The 15,612-nt window shown below is 36.4% G+C and overlaps 1 protein-coding gene across 2 annotated transcripts; it reads left to right on the top strand.

Moving 5' to 3' along the window:
* Nucleotides 1-1,922: 1,922 nt before the first annotated feature.
* Nucleotides 1,923-5,554, top strand: LOC308409046 (uncharacterized protein). 2 transcript variants are annotated; one of them, XM_080901587.1, is made up of 5 exons: nucleotides 1,923-1,953; nucleotides 2,743-2,888; nucleotides 2,977-3,348; nucleotides 5,186-5,321; nucleotides 5,420-5,554. In XM_080901587.1, exons 2-5 carry the CDS (start codon nucleotides 2,831-2,833, stop codon nucleotides 5,469-5,471), a joined length of 618 nt encoding a protein of 205 aa, XP_080757713.1. In that variant the 5' UTR covers nucleotides 1,923-1,953; nucleotides 2,743-2,830; the 3' UTR covers nucleotides 5,472-5,554. The 2 variants fall into 2 exon arrangements, with proteins under 2 accessions (XP_080757713.1, XP_080757714.1); XM_080901588.1 differs by lacking the exon at nucleotides 1,923-1,953 and having other exon boundaries at nucleotides 2,688-2,888.
* Nucleotides 5,555-15,612: the final 10,058 nt, after the last annotated feature.

Below are 15,612 nucleotides of genomic sequence, written 5' to 3'. Positions count from 1 at the left end.
ATATTAAACTCTGTCACCTCCAACTCTGCGTCTTTTATTTTTGTTATTGCCAGTCTCCAAATCATACATCATAGTAGGTCTCACTACAACCTTATAAACCTTCCTTTTTGCTGCTATTTACAAATAACCCCACACAGTCATGTCCACCCACTCCACTTGGCCTGCATGCTTTGCCTGTTTGCTTTGGATGATTGACCTGAGACATTTAAACTACTTCACCTTCATTACCTGTACTTGTTGCAGTGTCACTGTTACCCATTTACACACATTTAGTCTGTCTTGCTTCTACTGACTTTTCATTCCTCTTCTCTTTAGAGAAAACCTCCACTTTTCCAGGCTGACTGTTCCCTACTCTCTAAACAGATCAAAATGTCATCTGCAAACAACATAAATCCACAGAGACTCCTGCCTGACCTCATCTATCAACCTGCGTATCACCTTCACAAATAGGTGGCTCCCATCTGATCCCTGATGCAATCCCACCCCTACCTTGAACCCATCTATCTCATCACCTGCACACCTGCACACCACGCTCTTGCTTTCTTTATCCATCGCATCACCCTCTCATAATCACATATTTGTATGCCACTTTTGACTTCCTCCTGCAATACCGCAGTTCTTTTCTTAGCACCCTATTGTTGTGATATTTTGATACCATGGTAGCATTTACAGGATATTGTTTTATAGTGATATTATACAGGAAAACTGTTACTCAATAAGGCCCATTTACTAGTTGTTTTTCTCTTTCTCTGTGACCCAAGAATTAATGTGTAAGAATCACAGGCTGGTACCTCAAGGTCGAAAACACCACAGAGATCACTTCCTTACTCCCATCCTCCCTTCTTTATCTCTTAGAAAAAGGCTTGTTAAAGGCCAGGTGGTTTGTTTCAGAATTCACTAATGAAAGAACTCTGTATTCTATGTCTAGGAGTGTATTTCGCTGGGATAATCATAAATTGTAGCTGAACTGATAAACTATACAAAGGATACTTCTTTGCTCAGAGGGCAGGAAGACGCTTCCTTATTTGGTCTGTACCAGTTTGAACTGAGAATCTGCTGAGACACGAACCTTTTTCCTCTATATAAACTGTTGTATGACAAATAAACTTTGAGTTGGTTTGGGAAGGCAACCTGAAGCAGTCTGTGTTTCCTTGTTCTCCCAAGCTACTCCCGACGTCGTAACTAACCTGCTGAACGGCATACCTGAGTGTTACTTTGAATAATTTTGAATCTTATAGGGTAAAGACAAAACTCTGCTTATGGGTGCCCACGCCTCGGAGGTAAACCCGATCCACGGATGACCCGGGACGGAGATTTCTTTCACCTATCATATGCTTTCTCTAGATATTCAAATAAACAGTGGAACTCCTTCTGACCTTCTTTATACCGCTTCAACACTCTCAAAGCAAACATCTATAGTGCTCTTTCTTTGCATGAAGTCATAATGCTGTTCACTGATTTTCACCTCTCCTCTTAACCTAGCTTCAACAACTCTTTCTCATATCTTCATGGTATGGCTCATGAACTTTATTTGGAAAATAGAATACAACAGAACAGAATAGAATAGCTCTTGGTTAACTCCTGCAAATTGTATATTTACATTTTATGCTGAATATATGTTGAACTGGTTATTTTGTGGCATTGCACTGTGGCAGAGTAAAAACTTATGAGATGCCCAACTAATGCCAACATGTACATTCTGATGGACGTGTGCGCATGGATGTAGTTGTCACTTCTATTTTTAGGGCAGAATAAGAAGATGTATACAAAATAAAAGTCAAAGTAGACTCACTGACTATAAAAGCCCTGCACCAAACACAGTTCCATCTCTGCTCTGTAAAGCAGGAAGTACCAATGCATGGGTCTTTTTTTTTGGCTGATGAGCTTTTCTCACTTGTAGCTCAGTGCTTACATACTACCTTAGCCTGTGCTGCTCTGTGCATCTATTTAACTGTAAGTAAACTATTTACATTCATCTTTACCTTGATTAAACAATAGTTTACCTGATTCTTCTTATATTCATGTTCATCATCACTCCTCATGCTAAAGGCCTGCTAATTAACCTGAGGCTAATTAGAAAAGTGAAGATCTGTAATGTTTGCTTCCATCGCATAATCACGTCATGTTCATTTATTTATTGATTATTGTTGTTTATTATTTAGTTGTGTAGCTGAGATTCTCATATTGAATTCAGCCTCCTTTGGTAGACAAAAGGCTTCTTTGTTTGTTGGTCAGCATTGCCTCACCGTTTCATATTGTGCTCATGATTTGCATCCTTTTAGTAAGCTGCTTTTTCATAGGTTGTTTATATTTTATTCTTTCTATGCCAATTTGTTTCCTTCCTTTCAGAAAGCAAACTCTGCAAACTTACAAACATAAAATGATGTCTCTCTTGGACACCCTGTAAAGACTCTTAAGCAATAAAGCTCTCCCCACAGGAACAACTGTTTGTGACTTAACGTGTCACTTCAGATGTTGCATGTTCTTTCTCAAAAGTACATGTGAAGAAAGTATGTGTGCCTGACACACTTTTGAAAGTGTGTTTTGTCTAGATTTCGTTTTGCGTATAAAAGTGAGGGGGAAATTGTTTATTTGCATTTGATGGATATTTCTTGAAATCAGGTCACTACAAAACGCAAACAACTCATCTGAGTCTTTTTGTTGGCAAGCAGAAGTGAAAGTTGATTTCCTAACTTTGAAAATAACTAAATATATCATCTCCCGTTGACTGTTTCCTGTCAGTTAGGACTCAGGTTTGCAGCAGATTTACACCCAGATTTGTACATAATTTTCTAGAAGCTTGGAAAGATTAAAACCACACCGTGGATGAATGATGAGCATGGAACAGTTTTTTTTTATCATTGTGCTACTAGCAGGAGGAACTCAAGGTAAGATTGTCCTCATAAAGAAGCCAAACATTCACATTTGTAGTGTGAATAATTTCACCTCATGTTCTATTAAATGCATCTTCTCCAGCTCTCTTTCCAGTTGATGCGACCACATGTGACCTCAGGACGAGCACATGTCCATGCTCTCCTCTTCTTGAAGGAACTGTGTATATCCAAGTAATGACTGATGCTAGTGGCCGTGAAATGAAGTGTTTGAAGGTGCTTCCCAATGAGACAAAAACTGTGTTCAGTCTGAAGAAAGAAAAAATAATGACAGACAAGGAATTTAACAACAGACTACAGTTTATAATCAAGAACGGGACACTCAAGATCACAAACCTGAAGAAGAATGATTCAGGTCAATACAGCATTGAGATCTTTAATTCAAATGGAGTCCAAGAGAAAAACATTAATTTCACGCTGGATGTTAAAGACAACAGCAAAGTTGAAAGCAAGTTATGTAAGTTACTCTTTATTGCCTAGTTTTTATGTTATTATAAAGTTAATTACAAATGTAAGCATCATGTGGCAGTAGAACTGTTAAACACAGTAAACATCATTGTGCAACAAATGATAGAAGCTAGAATGGGGGAAAAACATATGGAAAGAAAGATGGAAATGTACAGTGAACAGAATAGAACAGAGTATATGTTGATGCAGTATTTGTCTCTCTATTGGTATTTGTGGTTATTTAGCCACACATGGGCTGCTATTCATTTTTATGATTTAATCATCTTTTATTACCCAGTAACTACCACCTAAACTCTAAAGGCACACTGAAACTTTCCACTTGGTCACTGATTATTATTAGTTGCATTAAATGAGAACATTAAGCTGTGAAGAAGAAATATTTTAGCAGATGCGGTTTTGTGACAGGAAATTTGCCCTTGTTCAGCACAAGTTTTCAGTGTGGCTTTTCTTCAGTGTGTAACACTACCAGCTCTGGTGTGGTATGGTCAGGTTTAGTGAAAGATAAAAAAAAGAATAATATTTATCTATCTACCAATTTCCTTCACAATGTGCTTCACAAAAAGAATGAAAAGAATAAAAGATAAGAACATGTGTGAATCAGAAAGTGTTAACATGCAAAGGCTATGGAAGAAACAAAGCTGAAGTTCTTAATACTTGTATGGAGGTCACTTAATGAAGTATTAAATAACATGTAATAATGTTAACTATTAGTTATATAGTAGTGAATCCTCAACCCCATAACAAGCTGACTTGTTTCATACGAGTATTAAGATCTTCCTTGTTGCAAATGCAGTTACATTTGCTTTAACATAAATTACTTCATAACTTGGTTAATAAATGGTAAACTTATAGTTAAATACTTTTAACTATTTTATTTTTTAATAAAATTATAATGTGTAAAAATATGTTAATTTTTTATGAAATTATCTGAATTGTTATTGTAAAGTAATAGTAACTTTAAAACAATGCTAATCAGCTCTGTCTAGAGCATCTATAAATATTATAGATGTTTGTAGAGCTCATGGATAGTGTCATGTGGTGTTTGTGAAGGACCCAAAGCACAGGCATTGGCTGATGTGTGAGTGAGCTTTATTGAAGGAGAATGACATACAACCAATAGCGAGGGTGGTGAGAAACAGAACTAAGAAATGAGGAAACTGCACACAGGAGGGAGACACAGCTGAACCTAATGAATCTGATGAGACAGGGAGGATGCAAACTGAATACACTGACACAGACCTTCACAATAAAACAGGACACTCAACACACATGCAAAGACACAGACTAAGAAACACGGGCCTTACACAGAGGGAACACACCAGCAGGGAATGACAAGACACAGAGCAGAGGGAGCACAGGATAACATGAGGTGCAACGGGGCCAAAACCTAGGACCTACAAATAGAAACTCAAAACATAGACAGCCATAACATGGAAAATAGATACTAAACAACTCCACATACTGGGCCACAGACCCAGGACTCTGACAGGTAGACCGGCAGGGAGGAGGTGGAACCTGGAGGGCAATGCAACACGTTTGAGTGTTTTCCCCCATTGTTCCAGTCTTCTTTCACCACCTCTTTATTTAGTTTAGTCACTAAAGTTACTTGATTAGTTTTAGAAAAAGATTGACGTGAAATACATCAACTCACATCCCTACATCTTAAGAAACAAGGCTTAAGGGTACCCAGTGTGTGGGGGTTGTGCCCAAACGTTTATATATTTACAGTTAGTTAACCATAATAATACCAAAGTCTTACCAAAGTTTACGCTTGAATAAATTGTAAGTACTGTACTTATAATTATCACTGTGTTCTCTTCTCTCAGCACACAGTTTTCCTTACCTGAGGCTAGTCTTTGCTGCACTGGGATCTCCTCTGATAGCAGTGTCATGCTGTGTTGTGTATCGGGAACTGAAGCATCTTAAGAAGACTTCTAACAAGGCGGCCCATGATCAAAAGAGGTTAATAAACAATTACATAATTCCAGTGAATACCATCATTTGATGGGTAATTGTAAAAGTCTTTGTTTTGCTATAATTGTTTTTTCTTTCTTTCACAGCCTCAGGTTTGAAACAGAGAATATAAACCTTAAGTGTGAGTCTGAGCTTTAGTGAACTGACCTCTTTCATAATCAGCACTGGACACTGAACTGAGGATCAATGAAATAAAAATAAAAAGGAAATTCAAAAACAACAATCAGGAGTATGTCTGTGTAGGTTCTCAGTCATCCAGGTCATGGTAATCTAAGGAGCTTGGCTTGAAAGCAACTGGACTTCGCTGAGTTTCTTGAAGACGCTTCACCTCTCATCCGACAAACCTCTTCAGTTCTGAAACCAAATGGTGGAGTGTTTCACTTAAGAAGGTCTTTGACCCACTAATAATCATGTCCGTCATCATATGACCCAAGGTGTAAGTCATTACCATTACAACACCAAGTGTCTGCCACCTACAACCCAGTTTTTAGATCCTTTCCCAGGTTCCTCAATCCCTGCTTTGTCAAGTGATGGGTCACATAATAGTTTTAGGTAAGGGCTTAGGGTGGTTTCACTCAAAACCTCTGGTGGTAAGGACTCATGCTTTGTTTTTTTAAACACCTTGGCTCATTGTATTGTATTGTATTGTATTGTATTGTTAAATACAATTATTTTAAAGGATCATACATTTATATCTTACTTTAACACTGAGTTTAGATACTTCTTGTCTATTAATCTGCAGTCAACAAATGACTCCGCCTTACTGTGGGAAACTATTAAAGCGTACACTAGAGGGATTCTTATTTCTTACTCAACCAGTAAGCGGCAGCAAAAAGTGAGGAAGCAGAATCAGTTAATGGTAGAACTTAAAACAAAAGAAAGGACTTATGCTGACTCCCCAACCCCAGCTTTACTACAAGAGATTTCTGCAGTCAGATCAACTTTAGATAGCCTTTTTACGCAAGATGAAGAGCTTAACCTTACGTTTACTAGACAAAGATTTTATGAACATGGAAACAAACCGGGAAAATACTTGGCATGCCTTACCAAGAAAAGATCTCAAACACAATTTATTACAGTTATTTGTGATGCTCAGAATGAGCGCGTATATGATAGTAAAACTATAAATAGCATTTTTAAAGAATTTTATTGTAGACCATATACATCTGAACAATCAGTTAATGCACTGGAATTAATGGAGGATTTCTTCTCCAGGCTTAGTCTGCCTACTATAACAAATAAACAACAGACTACCCTTAATGCTCCCATTTCTAGAGAGGAAGTACTAAACGCTATAAAAACTTTAAAGAACGGCAAAGCCCCAGGACCTGATGGTTTTTGTAGTGAATTCTATAAAGAATTTAGTGAGCTGTTAATAGACCCCTTACTTAATATGTTTAATTACTCGTTCTTGCATAATAGATTACCTCAGACTCTAAGGGAAGCTAATATCTCTCTTATTTTGAAGAAGGGGAAGTGCGCAGAGTCTTGCTCCTCTTATAGACCGATAGCTCTTCTAAATGTGGACCGGAAGATACTTTCTAAAATATTAGCTACTCGACTCGAAATTCTTTTGCCTGTAATTATTAAAGAAGATCAAACAGGCTTTATAAAAGGCCGTAATTCTCGTAATAATGTCAGACGCCTTCTCAATCTAATTCAGGCTGCTCAGCAAAGGAACATAGGCGGTTTGGTGCTCTCTCTGGATGCTGAAAAGGCTTTCGACCGTATAGAATGGACCTACTTATTTTATACTTTAAATAAATTCAGTCTTGGTGATAATTTCATTAAGTGGGTAAAAATTTTGTATGATAATCCCCAGGCGTCCATCTTGTCTAATGGATTGAAATCAGATAGTTTCCCATTGTATAGAGGAACGAGGCAAGGCTGCCCACTGTCACCTCTTTTGTTTGCCATGGCTATCGAACCATTAGCCGAGGCTATAAGGACGGCATCTGATGTACGGGGTTTGCAAATCGATTATGAGCATAAGATCAGTTTATATGCAGACGATGTTTTAATATTTATTTCTGATCCAGAGACATCAGTACCGGCTTTACTTAACATTATTGATACATTTAGTCAATTTTCTGGCTATAAAGTAAATTTGACTAAGTCAGAGGCTATGCCAATTGGGAGCTTTAATTCAGTGCCAACTAGACCGTTTTCTTTCCCCTTCAAATGGTCCCCCACAGGTTTTGTATACTTAGGGATATTTATAACTCCAGAATTTAAAGAAATGTATAAAGCAAATTTTCCCCCTCTGTTCGAGAAGGTAAAGCAAGATTTGGAGAGATGGAATTCCCTACCTGTTTCTTGGCTAGGACGTATAGCTTTGATTAAGATGAATATTTTACCTCGATTGTTATATCCTGTCCAAATGATTCCGGTTATATTTTCAAATAGAGTGATGAAGGATCTGAATAGTTGGCTAAGCTCTTTTATATGGAGCAAACGTAGACCAAAACTTAAGATGGCTACACTGCAGCTCCCAGGTTCAGTAGGAGGTCTAGATTTACCAAATGTTAGAACATATCAATTGAGTACTCACATGAGTTATATTCATGACTGGGTCACAAATAATTCACACTCTATCTGGTTGGGGATTGAAACCTCTCTTTCAAAGTATCCATTAAGGGACCTATTGTTTTTTAAGAACTTTAAAGATATTAGATTGAGCTGTGATAATCCAGTCACACTTAATACACTTAAGGCCTGGCGGTCAGTATGTCGAATTGAGGGAAGGTTGAAGCTAACATCTATGTTTACTCCTATTGTGAATAATCTTGACTTTCAACCGGGGATGTTTGATATAGGTTTTAAGGAATGGAAGAACAAAGGAATTCAGAGACTGAGGGACTTATTCTCCGATAATGTAGTTATGCCATTTGACCAAATGGTTGAGAAATATTCTCTCCCCAAGCATGACTTTTTCCGTTACTTACAGATAAGGCATTATATTTTGCATAGTACTAACTTTAGTGAGAGTCATGAAGTCTCTCCTGTTGAAAAATTATTATTTTTAACAGACAAAGAGGTACCTGTGAAGATATTTTATAAGGCTTTATATTCTGTACTCTCAGGGACGTCACAGAGGCTTAAAGGCAAATGGGAAAAGGAATTAGGTATAGTAATTGATGATGAGGAGTGGGAAGATGTCTGGAGTTACGCCAAATCAATATCAGTTTGTAATCGTACCAAAGCAATACAGTTAAAAATTATACACAGAATGCACATATCTATGTTTCGCAGACATCAATATAATCCTACCCTTTCACCCATGTGCCTCAAATGTAAGACAGTAATTGGTACCCTAACTCACAGCTTCTGGTCATGTTTGAAATTGCAAGAATATTGGTCTAATGTGCTATTTGAAATGGAGAAGATTTTTGGTTGTGAATTGGAGATGGATCCTCTGTCTCTCATACTGGGCCTCCCCAGCCGGCGATTAATATCCAAGAATAATAGGAGATTGTACTGTGTTCTCACCTATGCGGCAAGGAAGAATATACTACTCCAATGGATTTATGAAAAAGTACCAACTATTAAAGGTTGGCAAAGAGTAGTGTTGGATTTAGTGCCACTGGAATATCTTACATGTATACTGCATTCAAAAACAGATCAATTCTTTAAGGTGTGGGAACCATACTTGAACTATGTGGAACCTGATGTTTCTAATATTATGTTACAAGGATTCTCTTGAGTGTTTAAACTGTAATGGAACTGAGCTGTTTTTTTATTTTTTTATTTTATTTTATTTTATTTTTTTGTGTTTAGTTATCAGTTTGTTGTTTGTTTTATGTTTGTTTGTCTGTTTGTTTATTTTTTGGTTTTGAATTGTACACTGTATTATGTTATGTAATTATGTACTATTTGTGAAAATAAAAAGTTAAAAGGGAAAAAAAACAAAAAAACAAAAACAAAACCGGTGTGACAAAGTGAAGTAGGCTAAATAGTCTGAAAAAGCATGCCTAAAAAAACAAAAAAACAAAAAACAAAACAAAAAACAAAACAAAAAAACAAACAAAACACCTTGGCTCATGCAATGAAGCACACGATCAATCATGGGTCAATGACGCTCATAAGGGACAACTCCTACCAGGGTTTAAACACTTGGGACTCTCCACCATTTGTTTTTAGAAGTGAAGATGCCTCTTGGACCAGAGATGAAACATTTTCATGAAACTTAAAGAAGTCCAGTTGCTTTCTTTTCCAAGCTGCTTAAACATCAGGAGGTGACTGTGGAAGTTTCATATTGTATGTGTTTAATGTTGAAAAAGACTTGAAAACAATACAAATTTTATGCTTGTAGCTATGTGATCATATTTTACAGGCCACATAAGAATATAGAGTCATGTATATTATGTTGATTCAAAGTTCCTTAAAAGCAATAAAAACACTGTAAATGAATGGGAAAAGTATTTTTCAGTGAGTAAGTAGGCATTTTTAAAAAAAATATTTCACTCTAGTTAGAAATATATTAAAAGATATATCAAACCTTGTGTTTAGTGCCTCATTTAATTCATATATTACTTTGTATGAATAAAAAAAGTTTGAAAATTGTGTTTTAATTATAACTAATAGGATGGCATATTTATCAGTGTGGATTTGACATTAGGAAAACTGACAGGAAAAAATGAAGAGAAGTAAAAGTACAATAGCTGGGCTCTTTGTGGGCCTGCAGTTTGTATGTTGACCATTGTCTGCGTTTCACTTCCTACATATGGTAGTGGTGTAAAATGAACATATCTCCTTGTATGGTGAGATCTCAGGGTGAAACTGAGGCTCTGTGTTGCTAAAATATTCACAAACTTCTACATTGTTTCACACGTCTATTTTCTCATGCAACTGAAGAATAATGTAACTGTTTTAATAAAGTTGACTGTAAATAATAATAATAATAATTTCATTAAGAAGAAGTGTTAATGTAACTTTATTGTTATATGTTAGTTGCTTTTTAAGGTAAAATGTAGTTCAGATCCAATTCCTACTTAGTCACATAACTCAGCTTACTGTGTAAAACAAAAGGACCTTCAGAAATACTTTCTTACTTAGGATGAGTATGACTGAATTTGTGGAAATACTATAAGCCAAAAACAGAAATATGTATTTTTGCACTTAAAAATAGATCAAACAGAATTATACTTATTTGCACTTATCAGACACATGCAGCGCTACTGTAAGCAATAAATAGAAAAAAATACTGCATGCAGTAAATATTATTAATTTGAAAGTCATGAATGCAAATAGATTAAAAAAATGTGAATTTAAAAAATATTTTCATAGTTCTGACTTTAGAGGGTAATGATCTATTATGTAACCCTGATACTGCTCAGTCAGTTGTGCTCGTAGATGATCTGCTCCATTTGATACTGTGGACCATCAAATATTTATTTTCCCATTTAAGATGAGATATAAACAGTTGAATTATAGAAAGGGGAGTGCTGTATTAGTACACACTAAGTGATGGGCAAGATAGTGTTAACTTGTTACAGATCTAAAAGTAGTTTAGTGAAAGTGTGAGCAATAAGTAAAAAGTCTGCACAAGCTCTGAGGGGTTCCTTTTATTTCTACCACGTAGATTATGTGAAATATGTGCTGGTGTTCCTTTTCAGCTTTCCACATATACAGAAAGAACTGTCTTAGAGGTTTATCAGAAGCCAATTGTGACTTTTAACTCCTTGATGTACATGCCATTTAATAAAGTATGCTGACTTTGTCAGCGCACACTGAACAAGGAGGAGACATGGAAGTTGTGCTTGGACTGATGGTGATTCTACAGGGAGTGTCTCATGGTAAACTGTTTGGGGTTTTTTTTTAATCTCATTTTAATCATAATAATATGCTATACATCAGCAATACTTAAGCAAAAATGCATAAATTCTCACATTGTTCTCTGGGATGTTAAAGCAGCTCAAATACTTGTTCTTTATTTATTTCATTTCTTTTAATAAATTCATGTAAGTATCTACTGGCTACATCTGCAGTTTGTGTCAATTCACATTTGTTCTTTTTTACATAAACACCCTCCATACAAACTACCTTGAGGTTAAAGAAAATAGCATTTTTGCTCTGTCTAATGTGTCTTCTATAGACTTGACTTCAGTGTTTTAGTCCTAATGGCCAACAGATCTTACAGCATTTGCTTTGGAATCAACTGTGGAGGATCTGTTTGACTGTATTTCTATGGTGATCATATTGCTGGGATAACATGGGAGTACATAATGGTTGTGTGAGCTTCTATTACTCAGTGAAAATTCTAAGAGGCAAAGTTCTAAGAAGAAAGTGAAAATTCTTAAGTAAAGTTCAGAATTCTAAGAACCAGGATAGAGTCTGGGATGAAATCCAGAATTCTGATATAAAAGTGTGAATTCTGTTTGTCAACATTCCAAGAATAACATGAGAAGTCCGACACAACAATCAGTATTCTGATGAGATAGTAAGAGTTCAAAGAGCGCTACTGCAACCCCAGCAACACTCCCTGGTTGTATTAACAACAGAATCTGCTTCATTTTTCTATTATTCTCCTCTTCCTTTTCATTCATCCCTCCCGCTTGCCCTTTTTCACGGTTCTCTTCCTTCTCCCTTCTTTTACTGTGCTTGTTTTCCTACGCAGTCACCTACAACACCCTCAATCTTTACACATCTACACGGCACGATCACAAACACGCTTTTTTTGTTATTACAGGAGACTCATAGACCTGACACAGCTACAGATAAACTTCAAAAACTTGAGTTTCCTAATGTGTTCTCAGCCTGCTATAACTCTAGACAAAGGGGAGTAGCATTTTTAATACACAAAAATATTACTTCGTCAGCAGCTCACTGTTGAGTGACATTTGAGACACTGAGATACACCCTATATCTGTCAGTGATCCTGCTAATGTGTGTTTGATTCTAACACTTTCCACCAAGTAAAAACTGGAGATTTAATACATCATTGTTTAAAGTTGAAGATTTTATTAAATACTTAAAAAAAGAGTGGGCTTTATATTTAGACTGTAATGACCAGCCTGGAACATCAGCCTCTGTTCTCTGGGAAGCAGGGAACGCTCTGATGAGAGGTAAAATTATTTCTTTCTCATCACATAAAAAGAAAATAGAAAACAAACATATTCAGGAATTAGAAAAATCTTAAGAAGATGACTATGTATCCTCCAAGGAACAGGAAATACTGAATAAAATACATAAACCAAAACTAGAATTAAATGAAATTATTAATAGAAATTTTTTTTAAATTCTTAGTACAAAGACTTCACTTGCAAAATTTTGTACATGGTAACAAATCTGGTCAATTTATTGCTAACCAGTTAAAAATAAAGAAAGAAACAACGACTATAGGTGCCATTAAAGACTTATCTGGGAGCACAGTATATGACCCTGAAAGAATAAACAACACTTTTAGGGATTTTTACAAAACTTTATATTCACCAAAAAATGAAACTGATTAGTTTCTTGACAACGTAGCCCTTCTGAAATGACCAGACAGTCAAGTAACAGCAGTGGATTCACCGCTGACATCTGGTGAACTCCAGGAAGCCCTGAGAAGTATACCCAATAATAAGGCTCCAGGTTCAGATGGATTTCCAGCAGAATTCTACAACGAATTCGGGACAATTCTGGCACCAGTATTCCACAGAATGTTGCAGGAAATCAAGGAAAATAGCAAACTACCACCAAATATGAATTCTGCCAACATTATCTCCAAAAGTTGATTCTGTTCATCTGGACGTAGCGTTTTCAGTGGGAGAAACGTTTCGTCACTCCAAAACGTTTCCCCAATTTTACCCTACGTCCAGATGAACAGAATCAACGTTTGGAGATTTACTTACCTGGATGATTGAGCATGCATCAAGACATGTCTGCCAACATTAGTCTCCTACTAAAACCAGGCAAAGACCCTGTATTACCCACCAGCTATTGTCCAATATCCCTTATTAATGTTGACCTTAAAATAATCTGCAAAGCTCTCTCAAAAAGATTAGGGAAGATAACCCCCCTAATAATATATCCTGACAAAACTGGTTTCATAAAAGGTATGTACTCATCAAATACACGTAGACTACTTAATTTGATAGACTATTAATGTTTGCGTTTGACAGAGTTAACTGGAAATTTTTATTTGCAACTCTACACAAATTTGGTTTTGGAAACTCTTTCATAAACTGGTTAAAAATATTATACAATTCCCAACAGCATGTGTCAGGACAAATGACCAAACATCCGACAATTTCTGTCTCCAGAGACAGGGATGGCCACACTTCACTTCAGACCACATCAGATGGCTATTACGATTAAAGGTATAAAATGCAAGGATGTGGAACATAAAATTAGTCTTTATGTGGATGATGTGTTGCTTTTTCTCCAAAACTCACAAACCATTCTCACTGAGGTAAATGCATTAATAAACTCTTTCTCAAAAGTTTCAGATTATTCGACAAACTGGTTAAAATCTACAGTTCTTCTGATTAATTGCTCCTTCTAGTTTCTTTAAAAGTGGGATGTTGTTTGGATTAGGTTAGTTAAATCTGCAAGATTAGTAGAGACATTAATACCTAAATATTTATATTTGTAGATTGCACTGGGATAGAAAAAGAATTATGGAAGGCTCAAATCACTAATGGGATCGAAGGGTTGCCACAATAAAAATGATGGTCTTGCCAAGAATCAATTTTTTATTTTCGATGATCCCAAGTAAACCACCACCAGACTGGTTTAGCACTCTGGAACTGTTCATTTCTAAATTCCTTTGGAAAGATAAACCCCAGCGTATTAGTTTTAAAATGCTACAAAGGGCCGAGGATAACGGAGGACTAGATCTGATATCAACACTACTTCTTAGCCAACAGCCTACAATCATCTCAGGATGGTTAAAACATACCCTCTTATGAGCCCTGGCCAGACGTAGAACAGGCACCATGCGATAATATAGAGATTTCAGACCTACCATTCATTAGCTCAAACATCAAATGACATGTAGCAACCTCAAGGACTGACATAGGGACGATGTAGAGCAGGGGTGTCAAACTCAAATATACAGTGGACCAAAATTCAAAACTGGAACAAGGTCGCGGGCTAACATTAATATTTACTGAAAAAAAATCTTCCTCCAGATTTAAGAATGAATCTCTTCTTATGGACTCAAACAAGTTTTGCTGAAAAACTGAATATGGAACAAGCAAAGCTTAATACTAAACAATATATACATTAGCTGTATAATATCAGTAGGCCAGCTCTAATAATAATTTGGTATGGCCAGAGTGTGACACCTATGATGTAGAGTTATAAAACCCGTGAGCGCTACTTACCGACGAAAACAACAAAAAAAATCATCACATCAAAATGCACTCTTGTACTTGGTGTCAATCAATCAAAAGTCATTAATCACAGAAAATAAAACATTTACAGTACACAAACCTCGTTAGCTGACATCCAGGAGGGGATAATATTCGTTTATGAGCTTATTATCTTCTTCTCCATCTTCTTTCTCACTTATTTCTTCTCTTTCTCTAACTTTGAACATTACTTTCTCTATGTGTGGAGCTAACCACGAGCTGCAGCATGCAGACACCAGTTGCACTGGCAAAAAAGTATTTGGGTGGAGACCCAAACTGCAAACAACTGTACCCTCCATAATTCACCACCAGAGGGTGCAAAAGAGCAAAATCTGGACATACAGCTCAACTAAACATCAAATGCAAAAGACTGTTACATCACATATATGCTTTAAAAACCAAAGGGTGCTCTGGATCTGGTCCAGTGGACAGGGCTGTGCCAGGTGGCATTTGTGCAGGTAAAAAAGGCTGTCTGTGGGGAGCCGCTGGAATTTAGGGTCACCTGATCCAGCCCTAAGTATATGCTTTAGCAAAAAGGAAAGTTTTATCTCTAATTTTAAAATTAGAGATAGACTCTTGTCTCCTGAATCCAAATTGGAATCACTATAAGACAGAGGAGCACATTACAAGCCTGATACTTGCAAACCTAAAAATTTCAGTAAACTTAAAAAGTTTTACATGGAAACAACTGTGGTAGTTTCTGTGTAATAAGCAGGGCACAGCGCTGCAAAATGCAAAACTGCCCGTTTCTATTTAATAACATATGAATAACCTATTAAAGTTTGTATATAAGAATATCATAGAATGGAATAGAATACTGAAACTCCTACAAAATGTAAATCAAAATTTTATCCTCAATATATGTTGAACTGGTTGTGGCATTACATTCTGGCAGAGTAAAAACCTATGAGATGCCCATCCAGCTGGGTATGCCCATGTACATT

The sequence above is a fragment of the Rhamphochromis sp. 'chilingali' genome, assembly GCF_963969265.1.
Source record: "Rhamphochromis sp. 'chilingali' genome assembly, chromosome: 13".
Classification (NCBI taxonomy): Eukaryota; Metazoa; Chordata; class Actinopteri; order Cichliformes; family Cichlidae; genus Rhamphochromis; species Rhamphochromis sp. 'chilingali'.
The sequence above is the reverse complement of the archived record's forward strand: the minus strand, read 5'-3'. Positions and strand labels throughout refer to the sequence as shown.